Here is a 25,047-nt window from a genome sequence, read left to right on the forward strand (position 1 = left end):
GACAAAGCTTTAGTTTTAGAAATGTTGAGACTCAGGAGGTTCGAATCGCACCAAGATTTAATGGTGATTAAGTCATTTGATATAACCGTATGAAGTGCCGTGACGTCCTTCTTGCTCCAAGTGGGGCTAGTGTCGTCCGCAAAAAGGCATATTTTACCGCTGATGTTTATGTTAGCAATGTCGTTAATAAAAAGAAAAAACAAAATAGGGTCTAGGTTATGTACATCATAGAGTATCTCTATATGTTTTTACTTCTCTAAAATAAAATAAAACGTATTTAAGTTTACTGCATCATAGAATCTTCCTAATTTTGTAAATACTTTTTTAAGTTTGCTTGGAACAAACCTATTGTTTACTTAGATATCTTAATAAAGACAGAAGTATGAGACTATATTTGCTAAATTATCTAAAGATTATGATTGCTTCACAGAAATTAGGGTCTATGTACTATTAAAAATTCAACAACCTAATCCACATGTTTTTCAGAACTAAACAGCAATTAAGATCTAGGCAGTTTAATTTAAAACCTATATCAAATGTTTGATCATTTTGAGATTTGTTTCGTTTATTCTAGTATCTAATATTTGTTTGGTGGCATGATGTTTGGCAAAGCAAAGTCTCTTCTTGTTCTATGTACGCATTATGACGGCTTAATATACCTAGAGTTCCTTGAATAAAAGTATGAAAAAAAAACTGTTGTATGAAAAAAAAAACATGTCAATTTTCATTTTATATTATAACTCAAAATCTCTATTGTATTTCTTGGTTGTTACCTATAAAAATTATAGGGAATTATCGCATCTTAATTCCTGTTAATAATATGTAAAGGGAGTTATGATTAAGCTTATGTTAATTCAGTAAGAAATAAAGAAATAAAATATAGCTGAATTTTCACCTAATGTCTGTTACATACATTACAAGCTTTCAATAATATCACGTACCTATAGCTTTACAGAAAACGATATCTGCACTGTATGTATACTTCCTAGTAATTGAGGATCTACGCTATTTAGGTCACAATCTATTAAATCTCGCTTTACTTTTGTACCTTTCTTTTATGTTTTGCAGTTAAATGGTCTGTGAAATCGTCGATCCATTCCATCAAACGCACCAGGAAAGAGCTATGTGTTGTTGTGTTTTCCTTTATGAAAGACGTAACGGAGATATAAAATTAAATAATGCTTAAAACGATTACGGAATCAACCTTTATTGATTTAGAAAATAAATTAATTATTATCCTTCTGAAATGAATTTGATTAATGATATAAATAGATACCTATCAATCTTTCTTTCAACTTTATTCTTTTTGCTAAAAAATTACATGGTAAATTGAATGCAAATACAAAAAAAAATCACAGTATATATTATTTTTTCTTGATACAGAAGCAAATGGTTTCATACTTTTGTTAAATGTTTTCATAATTTTATGAATATGCTTTTCTATTTTTTTACACCTTTGAAAATTTGTAAAAAAATTAGTATCTTTAAGCATTTTGGTCTTGCCTCATTAGTAGGTTATTCTGATCAGAGAGTATATAGAGATATGTATCATGTACCTATAAATAACTGTATATTCACTATAAATTTATATGAATAAACTAAAATTAGTATATACTTATTAATAAAAATTTGGAAGTATTTAGCGTTAAAGAAATGTAAACATTATACTTTTAGCGGCATGTTACTACTTATACTACTGTAAAATATAATATATATGATTTAAATTCAATATAGACAATAAACGGAACTCAAGAACGTGGAAGACTCTATCTGTAACTTGGAATGAGAATCCTCCAACGGTGTAAGACAGTCGAAGAAATTTCTTAGGACTTTACCTCTAAACCAGGACCTACCTCTATTTCTTTATTTGTTTCACATATTTTCATTCCGTGAAATCTTCTATTAATTTATGTATTTCTGGGTTATCAATCATTATTTACTTGTTAAGAAATAATTCTGTATCTCTAGAGTTCTCTAAGGTATTTTATTTCTATTGACTACATTAAGTTGTCATTTTGGAATCATTCTCATGACTTTTTTTCGATTCATCTTTCCAAAAATATACTAAAAGGTGTTTTTTTTTAAATGGAATATTGTTTAATAATTACCTAACATTATTGTATTTTATATACTGTGTAGATATAAATGATATTATAGGTAAATAGTTTATTTTTAGTAAAATGTAAATACACGTGTGTATAGAGTTACCTATATAAGGAGTTGGATTTTTAATTTGTATTTTTACATACACTTTTTTAATTAGTATAATTAAAACAACAAAATAAAAACCTTATTCACCACAATACGCTAAAAACACTTTACTTTTTTCTGTATTGTTGTGAATTAGTATTGCTGTTGCAACTCCAAGATACCTACCTCCAACAGTAATAATTAAAATACCGTTTGATCGAAAAAAAAACGGCGTCCAGTTGGCTTAGAAATGACAATCGATGACATTCCCCATATAATTTTACATAAAAAATGACAGCTATCTTCATTTCATAGCCATCGCTGACGCCGTTTTTTTTTCGATCATACGGGTTTTGTCATAATTATTGATATAGCTATATTGTACAGCTTATTAGACTCTTTTAAGGGTAGACAACCTCAAAATAAAAAAAAACAGTATTGTCAGCATTATTTTAGACCTTACATTACATTGCTCCTAAATAAATGATATTTTTTATTACATTACATTTTTTTACTTCTCGAGAGATAGCGGCAAGTGTATAATAATCTATCTATAATTCCTATACACACACAAATATTAAAAATGGGTACGATCGACTGATTGTAGGCCAGCGGCATTCACGTGTCATCCGATCACGTTTTTCCAAATATAATCTGCTCTCGAACGAGATAAAACAATATGTACTTGTGTAATCAAGGCGGCGCTGGCTAGCTGTTTTTTGAATGACTCCGACATTAATTAACAATTCGTACATCTCCATATCGACTGTCGTAAGCAGTACGACCTTTGAACTGGCTCTGTATATACACGGAGATCAAAAATCAAAATTAGTTAGCAAGTGTAACATACGATGTTTCTCAGATATATCAGTTACATTCTCCATTGACTTTTGAGTAGTATACAACCTTTTGTACTTAATAACACCACTATTGACGTCGTAGACTGTGTGAAATTCTTAGGACTTGTTGTTGACAACTCGTTAAAATGGGACTTTCACATCAAAGAAACTGAGCGCTGCCTGTTTTGCGCTAAGATCAGTTTCTAAGGAACTTATCAACCTCTAGAATAGCCTATTATGCCCTTTTTGCCAGTTTTACATAAAACATTAAATGCCGAACACTTATTTTGCTACTTTTTCGAACTGATGAAATGGACTCTTATTCTGGACCGCTACAGTCCTACTGCTCTATGTGCTCTTACCATAGACTTAAAATAACATACTAAATCTTGTTTTTTTATTTGAAAATATAAAAAAATTATGGGGGATGAGCCACTTTTGAGACGCACCCGGTATAATAAAGACAGTACCGAGTTAAATAAATGTAGTTTTCATTTTATCCACTTCCTATCACCTTCCTTGCTTTAATGGAACAGATTTATGTTTTCTCTAATTTACATAATAAGACATCACTTAACCAGAAAAAAAATTACAACAATTATATATTTTTTTTCTCTCCCTGTCGCCGATTCTATTATATCTGTGGAATAGATCCTGTTTTGATTAATATTAGGGGTTGTAAATGTTTGACTAAAATTAATAATTTTTAATTAATTTCAAAAATTACGTAATTTCGACTATAAAATTTCTTCTATAACGTGTATTTTATTATTTTTATCCTTTTTGGACTCTAAGACGTTTTTTCTAAACTTTTATTTAAAAAACCTGTCCTAAATCTCAATAAAATATAAAAAAGTTTAAATACGATATATTTTTAATTTAATTATAGCTTCATTAAAATAAAAAAATTACCCGGCTATGATACGGAGAGTTCAGGTGTACTTGAGAAACGAAAGACAGTGTTGTGTTTCTCGGCAGAGTCGTCAGGGAACGACCGTTACGACAGAGACAACCTATCTATCGCTCGTGTCGCACTCGTTATAACCTAAAACAATAACACAACAATAACAAGACAGTGTCTGACCGCATGTTCCAGCTATTTATGAATGAGATGCTCAGTCTATATTTTATTTTAAGTCTATGGCTCTTACAAAATAAAAAGAAACATTGAGTCTCTTTGTACAGTTTGTAGAAGAAACATTTGTCTACAGAGTTCAAGAAAAATATGTTTAAATTGCTGCTAGTATAAAAATATGTGAAAATATTACTTTTTTATATTTTTAACCATCTCAGTAAACTCATAAAAGTACTATAGAGAGATAGACTGGGAAAATAAGTACCGAAAATCTTCACTGACTCCTGGACTATAAGTAATAAATTTTAAGCCTTTTTAAGAGCCTTTTTTACAATGTTTTTTTTATTTCCTGTTATATCGAAAATATTAATACACTAAAAAGTCAAGGCTGGAACCTTCTTTGTACGACGTCAAAGTAATTAGACAGATAAAAAAAAATATTGGCTAAAATATTTCGTGAAACCACTTAGATCCAGATTTGGTTCCGACTGTTTTTAAAGTTGTTTACGCAATTTTGTTTGATTGCACAGAAACTAAACAAGATTTGTTTGCTAAAACGCATTACTTTATTTTTTTCGTTATCCGCAATATAGCAAACCTTTGAACTATAATAAGAACATGATAAGCAATAGATTAAGTCTACTTCTTGAAACATCATCGTTCAGATTTATAGATAAATAAGTATTAATATACACTATACAGGGTGAGACTTAAATAAGTGCAAATATTTTCAGGACTGGTCAGATCTCAATAAAAGAAACATAATATTTTCTCTTTACCGTTTTTCAAGCAAATCTAAAATAACCGAGAAAATTTCCAAAAAAAAATGATTTTTTTGCGAAAATTTTGAGAACCACTGGATTTTTTCTGGATTTTCTTTCTTGTATATTTAATCTACTACCTATGTTGCCATATTATCGATAAATTATATTTTTTAATTAGAAACTAAAAAAAATCAAATTTTCAAAAAAAAAATTCTCGAAAATAACCTCATAGTCGTGTTTCTGGGTCGAAATATACTAAATCTAAAGAAGAAAACATTCAACCAATGTGTACCTAGAGTCATGAGAAACCTGAATAATTTTCACTAGTAATACCACTAGAAATTTTTTTTTCTAAAAAGATCCATGAGCGAGAAAAAAATTCCGGATTTAATTTGACCTCGTGTGGTATTCGGTAAGAAAATTCCACACCAAATTGTGTTTGAAAATCAAATAATTAAAATGTATTTTTCGATTGTATAAAGGTAGTAAATCTAGATGGAAATTGTGGCAGAACTTAAATTAACAGTGACACTATCGCGATTTATCGAAAAAGACTCTAAAATAGTTGGTTGTGTAGCGTGCGGTAGATCTCGGCAAAAATCGAGTGAAATAATGGAACAACTTTTCGCTAGTAAGTGACTATATAATATACATACGTGTAGTAAACCGATCATTTATGAAATTCACTTAAATTAACTAAATTATATATTTTTCTTGCATTTTAGCTTTTATTTATTACTTGTCAAAGATTAGATGTCATAGAATTTAGATACGTTAATTTGACTTACCTGCTTCAGTAGCGTATCAGATGTTTGTGTTAATAAATACTTATTATAACTTATCTATTTTTATTAGAATTATATATTTTTATAACAATTTTAATAACTATCAACATTTATTCACAACGTAAAATAAAACAACAAATTATTGAGTCTACCCCACGTCTACCCTACATCATAGTTTTACATTTTTTAAATAAAATTAGAACGACACTGATAAACCGGAATTTAAGTCGGCCATATTTGAGGCCCATCGTGGTGTACCTAAGATTTTTGATATGCTCCTTCCTTAGTCTTCTTATTCAAAGGCTTCGGTCATGAAAGCAAAGAAAATATTCGCCAGGAGATTAAGCAGTTGATACCAGGAGGCGGATGAAACTGCCATTTGAATTTTGGAAACACGGCGGAGTTTCTGCCAGTAGAGGGATAGATGGCGCTGCGTAGAAATTTCATCTAAAGTCCCTAGATATTCATCTAGGGACTTTAATTTCATCATGATTTTATCAAGTCATCCACAGAGTATAGTTTAATTAACAATTCGTTTGATTCTCTGTGGAGTAATTGGAGTAGTTGGAGTAGTTGAAAAATATAAATATTTATATAAAATGTTGATAATTTTACAGCGATGTGCTTTGTTACCCTATGAATAAACATTGATATGAAGTTGCTTTCGCCAGAAACAATTATAATTAAATAATTTAATAAAAATTTAATTTCTAAGTGACCCGGATCAGTTAGATCAGTAAAATAAATTGAAAAATAAACGTCATTCCATATCTGGCAATGTCTGTCAGTTTCTGTGAAGTGGAAGTGAATTGTGATTTGTTTTTATGGGAATATTTACGGATTTTTGCGAATTTAGAGTATTTTGGACGATAGGATTGTGAAATTTAAAAGCCAAGTAGTTTCATATATAAGATTAATTAATCCCTGTGATAATTTTTATGAAATTTCTCATAATCAAAACAAATTCTTTCAACAAAATGGCTGTCTCAGAAATTTGGAAGATCATTAATTTTAAAGTTTTATTTAAGTGTATTTATTCGAATCAAGAATTTGTATAACATATTAAAAGCTTAATTTTAAAGGTTGTGCAGTAATTTATGTAAGTGTACGCTTTTAGATAAATATTAAATATACAAATTTGCAAAGACAAACAAGTAATTTTAAAAAGATCATTTATTTATTTAAACGAGTATAATCATTAATCATTAGGTTGAAAATATATTTGTATTTACTTATTTATATATTTTCTATACCCTTGTATTATTTATAAGCCCTATATGTCCTGTTTTATTTGAAAAAAAAATGCTTCGAGTCATCGAGAATAGATTTAATAACAATTTTGTCCCTTGGCTTTGTGTATTATATAATGTGAATTGTAAGATGTTTCTATTTGAATAGGTCATTAAAGTTGAGATTAAAGTTATACCAAATTATATTCACGGTAACTATATGTCTTTTATATAATGAATTATTTATTTATAATTTATAACCTTTTTTATAATTACTTATAACTGATTGTATAATTCTGATAACTTTTATATATACTTGTATAGTGTTGAATGTGTTATATGTAATTTTATTAACAATGTTATAATAAAATAATCAAGTTACAAATTTTTCGTGTTTTATTCTAATTTCAGGGACAATTTCAACCTAGATTATTAATTTATTTGTATCAAAATACATTATTTTTATTTTGTAAAATGTTTTGTTACAAATAAGTTCATAATCTAGATTGAACTTACCAAATATAAGTAAAAAAACTTATGAACTGACAGTAAAGGTCCATTTAAAAATATGGCGCGAACTTTTAGTTCTGCCAGTAGCCCGCTTGGATCGCGTCGAGCGTGTGTTTCCAGGCTTTAACATAGGAGTTTTCATTTCTTTCAGTTAGTTATTCTATGGTTGATACCCAGGAAGTGAAGCGTATGGAAGCAGTTTACAAACTTTCATCTCAGCTTTGTAATTTGTAATTGAAATGTATCAAAATTATCATGTACACAAATAAAAACCAGACTCGCAAAAAGATATTCTGTCATTATAAACGTCAAAAAATTTCCAGTATAATTTGCTGTTGGGTGCCCACAAGGAAAAAATTTTCACTAAAATTTATCCGTTTCCATGGTGATTTGTCAAAAAAACACGTTTTGATTGGTTAAAAATTACAGGAGTGGAATTTTCAAGAAAATATCCCCATAAACATGCCTTGAAGAAAAACAATAACACTATATAACTATCTAAAATACATATTGTTTTTTAATAATAATATATTTATTTTATTTATTTAAATATTACAAAAAAGCATTTAGCAACGGCAGTATTCGATAGGGTACTGCAAAATATTACAGAGCAGGGTCTTAAGGTGCTTAATAGCGCCATCTTGATTCTCTTGACTGTATACATTGTCAATTGTGATGGTTGGTATGAAAGTTGGATCTACAATTTTGGTTTTATTTCCGTTTGCTGACAGAAGCTCGTCAGCAAGTCCACTGGAAAGACAGTCTTCTACATCAGTCCAAGATATATCACTTTCTTCAGCACACTGTAAAAATTAAGAGAAAAATGTTAAAACAAAGTATAATAACTAATAATATGAATCTATATTTCATATCAATTAAGCTTTTGGTTACGTAAGTAATATTTATAATTAATTTATTTATTTTCCTAAACTATTTTGATTAAAAGAAAATATGTAAAAGTTGACAACGCTGTGCCGGTCAAGCTTAATCACGTGACTGAAAGTTTATTTGCTATGAAACTGTAAGTATTTATTTATAAACTAATAGGAATATTATTTTCTTACTGGCATATCTATAGATTCTTATTTGATGTCATTTTATATTAACAAATAGTAACTAATGAGATAAAACCAAAAGTCTTTAAGCTGTACATACAGGATGTTTCATAAATCAAGGAACTAAATACTGGTAGTAGAACTAAATAAAGCAGAGGTCTCAAAATCTATACTGATATATAAAATCCTTTTAAGTGACTGACATACTGATTAATCACGATCCTGCTCAAACCACTCAACCTAAGAAGCTCAATTTTGGCATACAGGTTGATTCTAGGGTGTAGAGGTTCGATAAGAAGGGATTTTTCGAAATTCCAGTTCCAAGAGGGTGAAACCACCCCTCAAATATTACAATATTTTTTATTTAAAAAACGGTCAAGTTTGCGAAAAAACGTATATTTTATTTTGTTTTTATTACATATTTTAAGATTTTTTAAAAATGTATACAGGGTGTTTCGAAAATCTGGTCATTGATTAATCACGATCCTGCTTAAAACGCTTGACGTAAAAAGCTGATTTTTGGAAAACAGATTGACTTTAAGGTGTAGAGGTTCGATAAGAAGGGATTTTTCGAAACTCGAATTCTAAGGGGGTGAAACTATCCCTCAAATATTAAAATATTTTTTATTTAAAAACCGGTGAGTTTTTCGGAAAAACTCTTAAACATTAAACACGTATATTTTATTTTGTTGTTTTACATATTTTAAGATTTTTTGTAAATTTATACAGGATGTTTCATAAAATATGACCATTGAGTAATCACGATTCTGCTTAAACTGCTTGACGTTTAAAGCTGATTTTTGGCAAACGGACTGACTGTGGGGTGTAGAGGTTCGATAAGGAGGGCTTTCTCAAATCTCAAATTCCAAGAGGGTGAAAACGCCCATCAAATATTACAATATTTGTTATTTAAAAAACGGTTAGTCTTTCGGGAAAACGCTCGGACAAGCATAATTTATTTGGTTTTTTTACATATTTTGAAATTTTTTTGAAATATCATACAGGGTGTTCCAAAAACTTGGGTAATTTCTTAACCACGATTCTGCTTAAAATGCTTGACGTAAAAAGCTTATTTTTGGCAAACGGATTTTTCGAAAGTCAAATTCCAACGAGATGAAAGTACCCCTCAAATATTACCAAGTTATTTAATAATATCACCATATTGTTTTTTCTTATGCTGACATAAATGTGAGAAAATTTTATCCAGTTTGTATGTTAATGGAAATTCTTGCTTTGCTTTATCATCACCATTACAAACGGGTACACTCTAGTTAATTTCTAAAAACTGACACTTTAGAGAATTGATATTGACTTGAAAGAACTTGAAAAAATACTTTATTAAAAAAGCAAAAACTTACTCCTTGGAGAATGGTTGAATTGGCAGGACTGGCTGATCTTTCCGCACAGAATACAAAGTTGACAGTTTGATTGACAGTTGCGGCATTGATCACGCACGAGTGGACTTTGTTTCCGTAACATTCCTGGGGTCCGTGTTGACAGGTAAAGACTTTTTCACCTGTAGAATCATCTTCCTGTAAAATAAATATACAATTTTATGTATACAGGGTCTGGCAATAGTGCGTCGGGAATCTGTAGCTCCCAGAATAAAAAACAACTTGGGAATTTTGTTTTTCTTGGGAAGTGCAAACCTAAAGTATGTACTAGGATGTATTTCAGGAAAAAAATGCAACTTCTACAGGGTTGTAGGTTTTTTTTTAAACGGAACATTCCGTATATTATTGCATTTTTGGCTTCCTTTCAGATCACTTAATCCTAATATAGGATTAAATTAATATGTTTCAGAAATATTAATAAATGAATAAAATAAATATATATTTTTCAGCCGCTTAAAAAAATATTGAAAATACAAGAACAGCTCTGAAATCAAAACTATATTAGGTACTTACTTTAGAAGGTCTTGTACTTACTTTGCTGTAAATACCGTAATCTTAAATCATACAGGATGTTCAAAATTCTACGCTAAACTTTCTAAAATGTAAAATAATTTTTCTTCGTTTTTTTTTAATGGGACACCCTGTATATTATTTTTTAATAGACGGAGAATTAAAATATGTACATTTTTTATATTTACAGTACCTATTTTATTATTTTTAACGGTTTCGTAGATATTCGCGGTTTTATATTTCATATGGTATTTTCCACAGTAAATTTTATTCAAAGCCATCACTCAACACTTTTTTCAGCCACCCTGTAAATGTAAAAATATTTTTACTGAAATACATTCCAGTAAACACTTTAAGTTTGCACTTATACAAAATTCCCAAGTTTTTTATTCTAGGGGCTACAGATTGTCGTTTCCTGTACATGTTTCTATATCAGTTTGATGTAACCCGAGGTACCTAGATATATTTTAAAAATTATTTTTAAATTTTAAATCCTACATACACTGGCATGTCCATAAGGTATCAATTCCACTTGGACTACATCTCCACCAAAAAGTAAGTACGATGGGTAGAGCTGATCAACCAAGAAGTTTATACTGTCTGGACACAAAGTCTCATAGTACACTTGAAGAGTCACAGACGTTGGAGCATCAAGATATTCTGCCTAGATCAAAATATAAGAATTATATTTCTTAATTTAAACATACAAAAATAGAGAAATTGACTTACAGTTGCTACGCCTAGAACTAATGCCAACAAACTCACAAACTTCAACATGGTTTCAGTGATAGACTATTCAATATGGCTTTAGGTAACACAATGAAGAAACAAAATTTGCAAAAGCATTTTTAATTGACTTAACTACTTTATTTATCTCTGAATCTAAATGATGTCTCAAGTAGCCATATCTATTTATCATGTTCTTATATTTAAGTTAAAAGGTTTGCAATAATTGATATTACGGGTCAGTACAATTGGGATCCTTTTCTTATGTCTTATTTTCTGGATATCATTCTTCAGTCATATCCTTTTAAGCAAGTCTAAAGGCGCGTCCACACTGCTCGTGATCCTGCTCGCGCTCTTGCTTCTGATTGTGCTTGCGTTGCTTGCCGCTTCCTGTTTGTCGTGTTTCTCAAGATCTTTCGGCTTGCAAGCAACGGCGTCCACGTTGTAATGTAGTGCTTTAGTTCAGAGTCATTGGGGATTTTTGCTTGAAAAAAAGTCCGGAAGTTTTGCAACTTTGCAGGTTTATAGGTTTTGGGGTCCCTAACTAAAATCCATAAAATGCAAATTTTCAGACTTGCCGCCGGCGCCGCCATCTTGCCAAGATGGCGCCCAAAATCGGTGTTTTGTGAATATCTCGAAAACTATGCGTTTTTCGTGAAAATTTGAGGCGAGTAAAATTAAAGAGAATAAAATATTCTATAAAAAAGGTACTACAAAAATTTTCTAGAAAGTCAACCGTTTAGGCACAAAATCCCTGGAAATTTTACAATTTTGCGTAAAGTATGATATATGTATATGTAGTCGATTTTCCGAAATCAAATGTCGATTAGGGTTCACTAAAACTAGTTTTAGTTTAGTTTTTCCAATTTTGTCATAAAACAGTGGCGTATCATTAATTCGTTTAATATAATAATAATTAATTTATGAACAATTAATTGTCGTGCTGGACAGCATTCATTGCGAACTTACCACCAGGTTCAGCATTGGTCTGGTTGTACCAAAGATGCCGAAGACTGGGGTTGGAAGAAAACAAAAACAGGCATTACTCCAGTCACAACGTGATAAAGTCTGCGGATGCAGAAAAGCAGGATTAAAATGTTCAATGATTTGTGCATACTGCAATGGGAAATCCTGTGACAACGTCACTGAAGTGTCACTCGACGAATCCGATGAAGAGGAGTTGGACTTGTCTGTAGATATTCCTCTGGCGGCTGAAGATGAAGAGTTAGACAAATTGAGAGACCACCCTGATGAGCCAAGCACAGCAGACACGATCGACTTTACATCAATGAGCCAGGTCCGTCGGGCTTGCGCGGATAAGTTAAAGTTTTTAATTTACCTAGTGGAATAGGTCTCCGGGGATACCACGTTAAAATAAACGCGCCATATACTTTACCTCTTGGGTGGTGTGGAAAGAAGTACACATTTTCAATAATTAAATTTAATTATTCATAAATTAATGAGCGAATTAATGATACGCCACTGTTTCATGAGCAAAAATCCCCAATGACTGAACTATATGGAAGATCTGAAAAAAAATCACAGTGGTACAGGCCAATAGCAACCTCCAAGAAGCCATTGACAAAAGGAAATATGGATGGTTAAGTCCTCAACTTATTAGATTTTTGAAAAGGATGTGACTCTTAAGCATGTAATTTAAAGATAAGAAGTAAATCACAGTGGTACATGTCTGAAAAACAGACAATAATTATAATTTAACTGAAATATCAATTATTTGCAAACATTTGAACTTAAATATAAGAAAACGGTAAATAGATAAAGCTACTTGAGACATCATTTAGATTCAGAGATAAATAAAGTAGTTAAATCAATTAAAAATGCTTTTGCAAATTTTGTCTCGTCATTCTTTTACCTAAAGCCATATTGAATAGTCTATCATTGAAACCATGTTGAAGTTTGTGAGTTTGTTGGCATTAGTTCTAGGTGTAGCAACTGTAAGTCAATTTCTCTATTCTTGTATGTCTAAATTAAGAAATATAAACCTTATATTTTGATCTAGGCAAAATATCTCGATGCTCCAACGTCTGTGACTCTTCAAGTGTACTATGAGACTTTGTGTCCGGATAGTATAGATTTCTTGGTCCATCAACTCCACCCATCATACGTAAATTTTGGTGGAGACGTCGTACAAGTGGAGCTAATACCTTATGGATTTGCCAGTGTATGTAGACTTTGAATACCTTTAACGTGTTTTTTTTAAGAAAGCAATTTTTATTGCGGTTTGACATAACCCTAACATGTTCTTCGTCAAGTATTTTTTTCTCAAAATGGAGTTAGCAAACCTGAGACTTAGTTTGTTGATAATAAAGATATTGTTGGCTCATAAAGGGGTTCATAAAAGGTGTAAAAATATAAACTAAGGTATACTTAATAATTTGTAGTTAATAATATTATGTTTTATTTACTGTATAAGTTTGAAAATAATCAGGTTACAGCAAATTGCAATAAGACCCTTGTGTTTAAACATTTTATTGTCTGTCTCATGATGTTTTCTAATTATTAGAAATATACCCAAAATGTATATTTAACTTACAGGAAGATAATTCAACAGGTGAGAAAGTTTTCACTTGTCAACATGGACCGGAAGAATGTTACGGAAACAAAGTCCACTCCTGCGTGATCAATGCTGCAACTGTCAACCAAACTGTCAATTTTGTATTCTGTGCCGAGAGATCTGCCAGTCCTGCCAACTCAACCATTCTCCAAGGAGTAAGTTTTTGTTTTATGAATAAATTTTTCGAAACCTTTCAGTTCAATCTCAATTCTCTATAGTATCAATTATTATAAGACAAAATAAGCTAAACGAAAGGTTTGTAGAGTTCATTTTACACATGGTCTTGCTAAATTTATTTTGAGACCTAGGTACTTTATTGCTGGTTGTATTTCTGCTCGTAGTTCTTTAGGACTATGGACAATAATTAAGACTATGTCATCAGCTAATCTTGTATAGTTATAGTATTTATTTACCATCAATTTTTTCAATCTCCTATTTTAGTTTTTTTTTAATATTTTATCGTAATTTTTTTCTTATTTCTTTTATTTTTTTCAGTGTGCTGAACAAAATGACATATCTTGGACTGACGTAGAAGACTGCCTTTCCAGCGGACTTGCTGACGATCTTCTGTCAGCAAACGGAAATAAAACTAAAGTCGTAGATCCATCTTTCATTCCAACCATCACCATTGACAACGTCTACAGTCAAGATAATCAAGATGGCGCTATTAAGCACCTTAAGACTTTACTTTGTAACATTTTGCAGTACCCTATCGAGTACTGCCGTTGCTAAATGCATTTTTGTAAAAATTTAAATAAATAAAATTAACATATTATTTGATAAAAAAGAGTTTTTTTCAAGACATTTATGGAAAACTATTTTTGTTTGTCATAATTATTAATTATGGTGGGATTGACGGAAGTAGCCATGTACAGGTTCTGTCAATTTGAAAAAGAAACGACAGAACATTTGTAGATCTGTAAAAGTTACAGTGGAACAGGACAATAGCGACCTCGAAGAACCAATCTACCTATATTGTCAATATTTTTCAATTATACATTTTTATTATCTATATCAAAATATGGTGTGATATTGATAAAAACACGGCCCTGAATATACACTGGTAAAACCATGATTTCAGCAAATAATTGAAAGTTGAAATATAAAATTATATTATTACACCTTCTGATCACGACGATATTATTGTGTGATACTATATAATTTGTGTTTACCTATTAATTAAATTAACGATAATTTTTTTAATTCCGTTATTTGTCTATATGCTTACTAAACCTGACGAAATTACACTTGAAATGTTATAATTAAATTTTAAACATTACATCTAAGGTCTCTACGCATGAAATTATTATGAAAAGTTGTGAAATATTTTCAAATGTTTTTTGCTCTATATAATTATAAAAAAAACTTTTAAAAACTGAAAAATTATAAGATTAATTTATATAATAAGATTAATTTGGCTTAAAAGCATTGTCCGTATCATGCTGTACGTAGCCCAAAGAGTAGATGGCTTTTTCTGCTCTGCCATGTCGCTAAAATATGCCATCAAGACTCTCCCCGAAGCAATATTCTTAGCATATCTTTCGGCACACCATTTTTCGTATACTTTCAATGCTATTTTATGTCGCCCCCTACTTTTCTCTGGAAGTAAATTGGCTTCTGCTCTTTTTGCAGCTTCTGTAAGTTCTGGTGGAGTACCAATATTAAAGTAGTCTTCATTATCAGAACTTTCCGACAACATTCTGGTTTTCTATGTTATATTCAAAACTGTCACTTAGTTATTTGTTTTGCTGTTGAAGGATTGCGCCATAGCAACCATTGGTACCGGTAACTATAGATATGGAAATGCCAAAACAGAAAACGACAAATTTTCGCATATTTATTATCAACGCAGAGGTGTTTTAAAAAAATAACCAATTTATTTTGTAGATTCTCTTCAAGACGAGTATTTTTTTTAAGATGTTATTATGCAGTCTAATAATTTTCGTAGATTTAAGGAAAATGGGCCCTGTATGGCAACCTCGCTCTGCTGAAGAGCAAGAACAATGTTTTGAGTGTTTTCAGATTCACATGTCCGCAAGTGAGGTCTTCTTCTTCATGTACCGAGGATTCTTCTCTTATATTCTTCGCGATGTAAATCTCTATACTGAGTCGCGCTTTTGTGAGATTTTTTTCACGATAAGAAAAAATAAGGTGCTTCAAGAAAATTTAATGAAAAGAAAAAAATCAATAATCAAGGTAATTTTATTTTATTTTTTTATATTTATAGTTGTTTAAAATTAAACAATTATTATTATCTATCAGAGTCGCGCTCGTATGATATTTTTTTTTTGATAAGATTTAACATGAAGAAAAAATCAAAAATCAAGGTAAATTTTTTTTTTTGTATTAATAGTTGTTTAAAATTAAATAATAATCTTGACACATTTTTAAGTACTTTTATTACCTGATATTTTATCTTATAATTCATTATTTTAAAATTAAGGAAATTTTGAAGTTGTTATTAAGTGATTTAAACTAAAACCAAAAAAAGTGAAGTATCAGTTTTATTTCTGTTAAATCATTGATAAAAATATATTTAACCTGATATAATAATATTACTAGATCATTTTTTGAACGTTATATTGTCGTTAAGAAACTAAACTTAGTAATTTAAAATAGATTGTCATTATTTTGATTGAAATTATTTGGATACGCTATTGATTTGATTAGTTATAAAATGGTTTGGCTCAACTTTCGTTTAGCTGAAATCTGTTATATAAAAAACGGCGTTCTAGAAGGCGTTAGGAGTACAAATATACAAAAATTTTCCTGCGAAAATGCCTCATTTTTATTTTTCGGACTTTAGTATAGCCGAAATCTGTTACATCAAAACTAGTCTTCGGGGTGTGTTTTAGACATTTTTCTAAACAATGAAAACACAAAAATGTGTCTGCGAAAATTTTTTATTTTTTTTTACATAAAAAAATGCTTTGACTTTAGAATAGCCGAAATCAGTTACACGAAAAATGAACTTATATTTGTTTTATACGAACCTTCACGAGCAGAGAAATACAAAAAAATTCCTGCGGAAATGTGTCAATGTCATTTTGTGCACTTTGTTTTTCATATATTTTTCGGTTTAGAAGGGGACCCGGGAGCGGATAGGGGTGCTGGGTGGGGTAAAACATCTTTCGGAGGAAGGTTGCTTTGGTTAGCTGTTCTTTGTGGAGGGTGTTAAGTTGTGGTTTTTATATTTTAATAATTAACTGTGATTTTCTGAAAATATTATTAAATTTATTAGATTGGTTAGCATTTTAGACACTTTAAAATGATTTTTTTTTTGGTTTAAAAGTGATAAAAAGATAATTTTTTATGTATTTATGCTTACAAAAATGGAAAATGAAAATCAAGCATTTCCGCAGGAAATTTTTTATTTTCCTGAGTTTGTAAACGCTTCTAAAAGGCAAAAATATATTTATTTTTTATATAACTCATTTCAGCTATTCTAAAGTCTATTAAATTTCCTCAGAAAATGGATACAGTTTATTTTCGCAGGAAAATTTTTATTTTCCTCAATTCGTGAATGCTTCTAAAAGGCAAAAATGTATTTATTTTTTATATAACTCATTTCAGCTATTCTAAAGTCTAATAAATTTCCTTAGAAAATGAAAACAGCTTATTTCCGCAGGAAAATTTTTGTGTTTATATGTTCAGAAAAATATTAAAAATAAAACGCAACATGTATTTTTTTATAGCAGATTTCAGTTATTCGAAAGTGCGAAATTTGGAAATTACGCATTTCTATTAAAAAACAATTTTTTTTTCTAATAACTGATTTCAGCTAAACGAAAGTTGACCCGATGTTACTTCAGAAATTATTGGGAAAAAATCTCGAAATAAAAATGAAACTTCTACACCCTGTATCTCCGAAACTAAGCATTTTAGGATATACATTTATACGAACTTTTTTACTTATTTTTATCTACAGAATATGCTGTCGAAATTTCCTGAATACAGTTCGGACCACCCTGTATATTTGATTAATCTTTGGTATTATTTGTTTTTGTTATCAGAGCTAACATAATATATTAAAATTGTTAAATAAGCCAATTGTTTCATTATAATTTTTGCATTGTTAATATCAACTCTGTGGCTTGTTTTAAATGTTCGAATTAAAGAACATAGCAGAACAGCATTCATGGACATTCAACGGCAGTGCCAGTGGTTTTTACAAAAAATAACTTTTTAATATGTAGATTTTGAATACCAAGAAGTAAAAATAATAATTATAGGCTAAAACATAGCACTTCAACGGTATTTCTGGGGATTGTTGGCAATGGAAATGGTAAAAATATACCGAAAAACATTTACCTAGAACATAAATCAGGCAAACGCAGACATAAATAACCAAACTCACGAGCTTTCAAGACGCTCTTTTAAATCATTTTGACTTTCCGAGAAACGTTTTAGGTGGTTCCGTGATAAACCGCACAAAGAACTGTAAATAATAGCCTAGTACCGGATAACTCAACAGAGTACCTACAACTATTTTTATATGAACAATTAAAAATTTGGGTTTTGAAGAAAACATTTTGTTTCTGAAAGTGGTAGATATTGTTTTATTTGAAAGATAACTGTTGTAGCATTGCTATGTGGATGATATTTTTATTATTTTGGATGAGAATGATAGTCAATTAAATGTTTTCTAAAAATATACAGGGTCCAGTAAAAGTGCGTCGAGCATCTGTAGCTCCTAAAATAAAAAACTTGGAAATTTTGTTTAAGTGTAAACCTAAAGTATGTACCGGGTGTCCCACTAAGAATAGCTCTCGGCTGTATCTCGGAAAGTATTAGCCATAGGGCTTACGGAAAAAAATATTTATACCTAAAGGCGCTATGAGAAATTGCTGGAAATTATTTTCAAGTTTGTAAAACGGCCACTAGGGGGCGCAACTGTTATGGAAAATAAGAAAATAGATTTTTTACAGAATTTTGCCTAGATAATGGGTACTATAAATAATAGCTTTATAATCTTCAGTAAATTTTGGATTTTTTTTGTTAGAACCATTTTCCCCTATCTGCTAAAATAAAGTGGTGGGGGAAGGTTAGATCTATCTTTATTTAAATATTAATAACTCCGGACCCGGATGATCAGAATCCAACAAATGTGGGCTCGTTTAAAAGAGCGTTTCTTACTCTATATTATACCATAAAAAAAATAATAAGATTTTGAACGTACACGCTAGAGGGCGCTTTCTTACAATTTAACAAACATAGCGCGTTTTTTCAAAAAAATTAAATACGATAGTATGTGTTATTTTAGCTGATAGTAAAGAGTAGTAAAAGCTTAAAAAGTCAGCGAAAACCGCATCTTGATATCTTCTTTCAAACCAAAGATATTAGCAAAATTATAATAAATACCAAAAAAATAAGCCCTTAATTACCTTATTTTTACAATACAGTATCAGCAGCCCTCTTGATTAGGCCCATTCTAACAAAAAAAATAAGATAGAAACAGTTAGTTTATTTTAAAATCGACGAAATACCAGAATAACATAATACCAGAGGTATTAATATCTAATAATTAAGATATTAATAATAGTGAAAAAGAAACGATGATTCAGTGAAGTCATGGTAGGCTTTGGAAAAAAGTTACTTTTCGAGTAATAGTATAAACGTCAAATTGTTATTAGATCAACATTTTGATAGTCTTATCAGCGTTTTTTTATCTTTTAAATGTTTTTTTTAAATGCCTTTATTATTTGAAGTACATAGTTGAAGTTGTTGGCATTTGGAAAAGGCAATCAAAAGATAAAAAACGCTGCTTAGATAAAAAAGATAAAAAGACTATCAAAATGTTGATCAAATAACAATTTGATGTTTATACTATTACGACATAAGCAACTTTTTTCCAAAGCCTACCATGACTTCACTGAATCATCGTTTCTTTTTCACTATGATTAATATCTTAATTATTAGATATTAATACATCTGATATTATGATATTCGGGTATATCGTCGATTTTAAAATAAACTAACTATTTCTATCTTATTTTTCTGTTAGAATGGGCATAATCAAGAGGGCTATTGATACCGTGTTGTAAAAATAAGTTAATTAAGAGCTTATTTTTGGTATTTATTATAATTTTGCTAATATTTTCGGTTTGAAAGAAGATATAAAGATGCGGTTTTCGATGACTTTTTAAGCTTTTACTACTCTTTAGTATCAGCTAAAATTACATATACTATTGCATTTAATTTTTTTGAAAAATACGCGCAATGTTTGTTAAATTGTAAGACAACGCAAGGGGGCCTTAATTAACTATATTTTGTATTTAAAATTATGTTATTTATAATTAAAATTTATGAAATAGGATTCAAGTTGTTTTCGTCTAAACGTAATAAAATTTTGACATAAATAATTATTGTTTTTGTATAGGCAAATATGGGGTATTTTTATTAAAGCTTAAATTATGCTCATAGCTGACTAAACTTTGATCATTTTTTAATCTGCCTGGCCTCGATTCTCGATTTGGCATTTTGTAAAATGACTGAAAACAGGCAGTTTTTTTGCAGAAGTGTACAGAAAATATCATCATTGTTTAATATGCCTAATTCTGATTAGGCTTTCTGCAAAGTGACTGAAAATAGATAGGCTTTTTGAAAAAATTCCTTCCTTTGTGTAAAAATGCGGCGTTTTAGAATAAGCCTAGTCTTTTTGCAAAAAGCCGGATTGTTCTATAAGATATAATAACAAATGCAGAGGACAGCTTGTTTTAAAAAAAAGTAACTTTTTTCTGACCTCTGGCGCACGCCTATGGTTGTTGTCCGGTCCGGATAAAACACCGGGCGGTACCTGGGGATTATTAAGTCCCCCCATTTCCCATAATCAAATTGTGGGAGTCTCACGGGCCCCGTCTTTGCGAGCGATTACGGGGCCCCGAACGAGATGAGCCGTGGATAATTGAAGACGAAGAAAAACGCATTTTTTTCTGTGTTCGTTGTTATTTTTAAGTTTTGTTTCTTCCATACGGACCGCTGTAATTGTGTCTCGACCAGAGAAATAAGTAGATATAGAGGATATGCCTAATTCGCGCAAATTGATTATAAAGTTCAGTTTGTTTGGGCTAAAATTGTGACAAAAAAACTCTTTTTTTCCATAGTAAATGTTAAAATTGCCTTATATCTATCAAAAATAATACATAAAATAGTACTTTAACCACAAGGGTAGATTAAATGATACTTTAACAGCGAGGATAGGTTAAAAACTTTATTTCTTCTCGCACGTTTTTTAATTGCTTCCATTTTTGAAAATCTATGTATTCCTTTTCATAAGCTATTCGGGATTTAAATGGAAGTAGTTTGGATATGGCTGTTGGTAATTTACTTATTTCGTTTTGAGCCATTTCTGGCTCCAATTCAATCAGCAATCGACACGAAAGAGAATTAAAAAATAATATTGACTCAAAACTGACAACTAAAGAGACAGCTTTATTTATTTGTCAAATTACATAGAAACCAACGCCAACCCAGCACACTATTTTTTCTACTCGTAATAAATTCCTTGAAATAATAATTTCTGAATATTTTTTAAAACGTAACTCGCTATGGGAAAAAGTATTGTTTTATACACGACGATAAAATTATTGCATTATCGTCTCCCGAAATTATTTTTCTGGGAGAATAATAATTTTAATTATACATTTTAAGACCACACCATACAAATAATTATTAATGTAGCTGTATTATAAAGTGTTTTTCGACCTAAAAAGTTTACCTATATATCTAGCAACGTGAAAAATAATGTAAAAAGATATTATGTACAACAGTACAAGACAAGGTATTCGAGATAAAATTAAGAAAATTACATCAAAGCAGAGGAGAAACAGCAATTCTGTAATTACTCAATTACATCTAAAGCGCACAGTTTTACATGAATAAGAATGTAGTGTAATTCTTGAAGAATTTGATGTTTATAAGAAAATTTACAGATTTTGCAACATGCGCAACCATCATAGGCGTATTGAAAATACCAGACACAAAAGTCGAAGTTACTAAATATTAACTATTTCTACTTAATCATTTAATAATTCTGATAAAAACACGCTTGATTATTTATTTTAGAAATCATACGGGCTATAATCATTAATATGACTATATTAACAATACTTAAATCAAAATTTATTTGAAGGAATGCTACTGAATTACAATAATTGTAAAACAAGTATGTAATAATCTTCTTCTTAAAGTGCCTTCTCCATTCAGTGAAGATCGGCAACAACCATGGCAAATTCCTCTCTATTTTTCGCTCTTCTCAGCAAAGCATGCGAGTCCAGGGCTGTCCAATCTCTGATGTTCTTCAGCCAGGAACATCGCCGCCGTCCGGGTCCGCGCTTTCCCTCAATTTTACCCTCGATGATGAGGTGAAGGAATTCATACTTGCTATGTCTCATGATATGGCCCAAATATGCTGCTTTCCTCTTTTTTATTATGTCGAGGAGTTCTCGGTCTTCTTGTTGGTTTAGAACTCGTTCATTCGAGACACGGTCAGTCCATGGTATTCTCAGCATTCTGCGATATACCCACATCTCAAATGCTTCCAACTTATTCATTGCGTTTACTTTGAGTGTCCACGACTCAGCCCCGTAGAGAAGTGTGGAAAGTACGTAGCACTTGACGAAGTTGTTTTTTATATGGATGTTGAGACGTTTATCGCACAGTAGGTTCCGCAATTTTAGGAAGTTTGATCTAGCCATCTCAATTCGAGCTCTGATCTCAATGTCTGGGTTTAGGTCTTCACTAATCCAACTGCCCAAATATCTAAACTTTGAGACTCTTGCTATTGGTGTCCCACCTACGACTACCTCCGTTGCCTGTTAAAATAGACATAGCTTACTAAATCACTAGCTAGCCATTTTTAAATACAGGACGTTAATTAAGTATCTGGCCAAACTTCAGGAGGTGATTCTTTGAGTGTTTTTAAGGTAAAAAGTTCATATAAACATATGTCCGGAAATGTATAATTTTAAAGATACAGGGGTGTCAAGGTATTTTAAAGATACAGGGGTGTCAAGACCTTTTTTATTAATATCTCAAAGATCCGTTAGCCGATTTTGTTGAAATTTCGCCGTGTTGTGAAATTTAATAAGTTAGCACTAATTAAATGATAATTATTATTTACAACAATATTTAAACGATAAAAACTTATCCCAATAAATATTTGGCACCGCCTTGAATTCATTTGTTTTACGTTGGCGGTGGAAACCATGCAAGCTTTTTCTTTGTCCTAAGTTGTTAATTAAAAAAATAATTATCATATAAAAAAATATCGGTCCTAATAGCCTAAATTTACATGGACTACATCCAAATGGACTAAACATCCATATCCATAAAATAGTTGGCCCACACTAATAAGACCTCATTTCGGCCTTCGGACGGCCTTGCTCTATTCAGCTATCGAGTTACGTGTTGACAAGTTGATTAGGCAGGTTATTGAATTCCATGTCGCCTCTAGCATGTCGTTTTTTCAAAGATGGGTCCCATATAAACGCGGCCAGAAGTATTTTCAATACTAAAAAAATTATTTCTGAAACTCAAATAGGTAGATTAAAGGTTTTTGAATATGATTTTTGTATTTGACATTGTTCTTTACAACTAGGGGATATTTTGAATAGTTTTTGAAAGAGTTGTATCTAAAAATCTAAAATACGGATCTGAATTTTATGTTTTTTTCCAGACACCATGAAAGAATATTATGCTTCTACCTGATGAAACCTATGAGCAGAGTTCCTTTGCCCTCTACAGACTTCTTCAGCTTTTTGAGACATACGATTATTTTCTGCGCACTCACAATATCAAATCTGAATTTTTCTGTAGGTAGGTATGTTGATATTTTTTTTTGTATTATACAGGGTCCGGCAATAGTGCGTCGGGCATCTGTAGCTCCTAGAATAAAAAACTTGAGAATTTTGTTTTAGTGCAAACCTAAGGTATGTACCAGGATGTATTTCAGGAAAATATTTTAACTTCTATAGGGTGGCTCAAAAAAGTGTGAGCGGACCTGGACGATTTTTTTTAAATGGAACACCCTGTATATTATTGCATTTTTGGCTTCCTTTCAGATCACTTTACATAACCCTAAGATATAAATAAATATATTTCCATAGTTTCAAAGATATTAAAAAATAAATCAAAAATATATATTTTACAGCCTTTCTTAAAAAAATTATTAAAAATACAAGAACTGTTCTGAAATCAAAACGGTATTAGGTATTTACTTTAGATGGTCTGTTCTTACTTTGCTATAAAGATGGTAATCGTAATTCATACAGGATGTTCAATATTCTACGCCAAACTTTCTAAAATATAAAATATTTTTTCTTTGTTTTTTTTAAATGGAACACCCTGTATATTATTTTTTTATTAGATGGAGAGTTTAAAAATGATCATTTTTTGTATTTAGAGTATTTCAAAATTTTTAACGGTTTTACAGATAACCGCAGTATTATTTCATATGGCGCTTTCAATGCTAAAATACAAGAGAAAAATTATTGGGTGGCTTTGATAAAAATTTGCCGTGGAAAATGGCCATATGAAACATAAAACCGCAAATATCTGCGAAACCGTTAAAAATTTTGAAATACTCTAAATACAAAAAATGTTCATTTTTTAATTCTCCGTCTATTGAAAAAATAATATACATGGTGTTCCATTTAAAAAAACGAAGAAAAATTATTTTATATTTTAGAAAGTCTGGCGTAGAATTTTGAACATCCTGTATAATTTAGGATTTTCATATTTATAGCAAAGTAAGTACAGACCATCTAAAGTAAATATCTAATACAGTTTTGTTTTCAGAACAGTTCTCGTATTTTTAATAATTTTTTTAAGAAGGGCTGAAAAAAATATATTTTCGATTTATTTTTTAATATCTCTGAAACTATCAAAATGTATTTATTCATATCTTAGAGTTATGTAAAGTGATCGGAAAGGAAGCCAAAAATGTAATAATATACAGGGTGTTCCATTTAAAAAAAATCATCCAGGGCCACTCACACTTTTTTGAGCCACTCTATGCCAAGTCGCCATTGCTCCTTATCTAGCCAGAGGTCGTCTTCGAGCTCTCGTTCTTTTAGCCCCTTGTCTATTATATATATGTTACGCACAATACTCGAATTCGGGTAATGCACGAAAAAAATGCACAGAACTAGTTTTGAGCAAAAAATATTTCCCAAACCCGAAATTGTACATTTAAACGGGTATTGCGCATTACAAAATAGTCAAAACTAGTATTGCGCATTTTGAATTGCGCAAAACTAGTTTGGTGCATTTCAAAATGTCCAATACTAGTTTTATTTGTCCTATTTGATCAATAACGCTCTAACACAAAGGATGGATTGTTTATGAATGTGTTTGATTCAAATATGATTAAACTCACAATAAAATAATAAAACTT

The 25,047-nt window shown here is 30.6% G+C and overlaps 3 protein-coding genes across 3 annotated transcripts in view; 2 read left to right on the forward strand and 1 right to left on the reverse strand.

Annotated features, from left to right (window-relative positions):
- Window positions 1-7,936: 7,936 nt before the first annotated feature.
- Window positions 7,937-11,192, reverse strand: LOC115889601 (gamma-interferon-inducible lysosomal thiol reductase-like). The gene is made up of 4 exons (XM_030909683.1): window positions 11,081-11,192; window positions 10,854-11,015; window positions 9,806-9,979; window positions 7,937-8,195 (listed from the first exon to the last, which is right to left on the reverse strand). The coding sequence occupies exons 1-4, from the start codon at window positions 11,126-11,128 to the stop codon at window positions 7,959-7,961; spliced, it is 621 nt and encodes a 206-aa protein (XP_030765543.1). The 5' UTR covers window positions 11,129-11,192; the 3' UTR covers window positions 7,937-7,958.
- A 1,704-nt stretch (window positions 11,193-12,896) lies between these two features.
- LOC115889687 (gamma-interferon-inducible lysosomal thiol reductase-like) lies at window positions 12,897-14,439 on the forward strand. Its single transcript, XM_030909773.1, has 4 exons — window positions 12,897-13,032; window positions 13,098-13,259; window positions 13,634-13,807; window positions 14,148-14,439. The coding sequence occupies exons 1-4, from the start codon at window positions 12,985-12,987 to the stop codon at window positions 14,382-14,384; spliced, it is 621 nt and encodes a 206-aa protein (XP_030765633.1). The 5' UTR covers window positions 12,897-12,984; the 3' UTR covers window positions 14,385-14,439.
- Window positions 14,440-15,666: 1,227 nt separating this feature from the next.
- LOC115891628 (unconventional myosin-IXa) overlaps window positions 15,667-25,047 on the forward strand; it is a 45,280-nt gene continuing 35,899 nt past the window's right edge. The window contains exons 1-2 of the mRNA XM_030912144.1: window positions 15,667-15,848; window positions 23,329-23,468. Of these exons, the coding sequence (XP_030768004.1) occupies window positions 23,347-23,468 (122 nt within the window). The 5' untranslated portion in view covers window positions 15,667-15,848; window positions 23,329-23,346. The remainder of the gene's footprint in view (window positions 15,849-23,328; window positions 23,469-25,047) is intronic.

This window comes from Sitophilus oryzae, unplaced genomic scaffold (genome assembly GCF_002938485.1).
Source record: "Sitophilus oryzae breed Bouriz unplaced genomic scaffold, Soryzae_2.0 scaffold_1007_pilon_pilon, whole genome shotgun sequence".
In the NCBI taxonomy this organism is placed as follows: Eukaryota; Metazoa; Arthropoda; class Insecta; order Coleoptera; family Curculionidae; genus Sitophilus; species Sitophilus oryzae.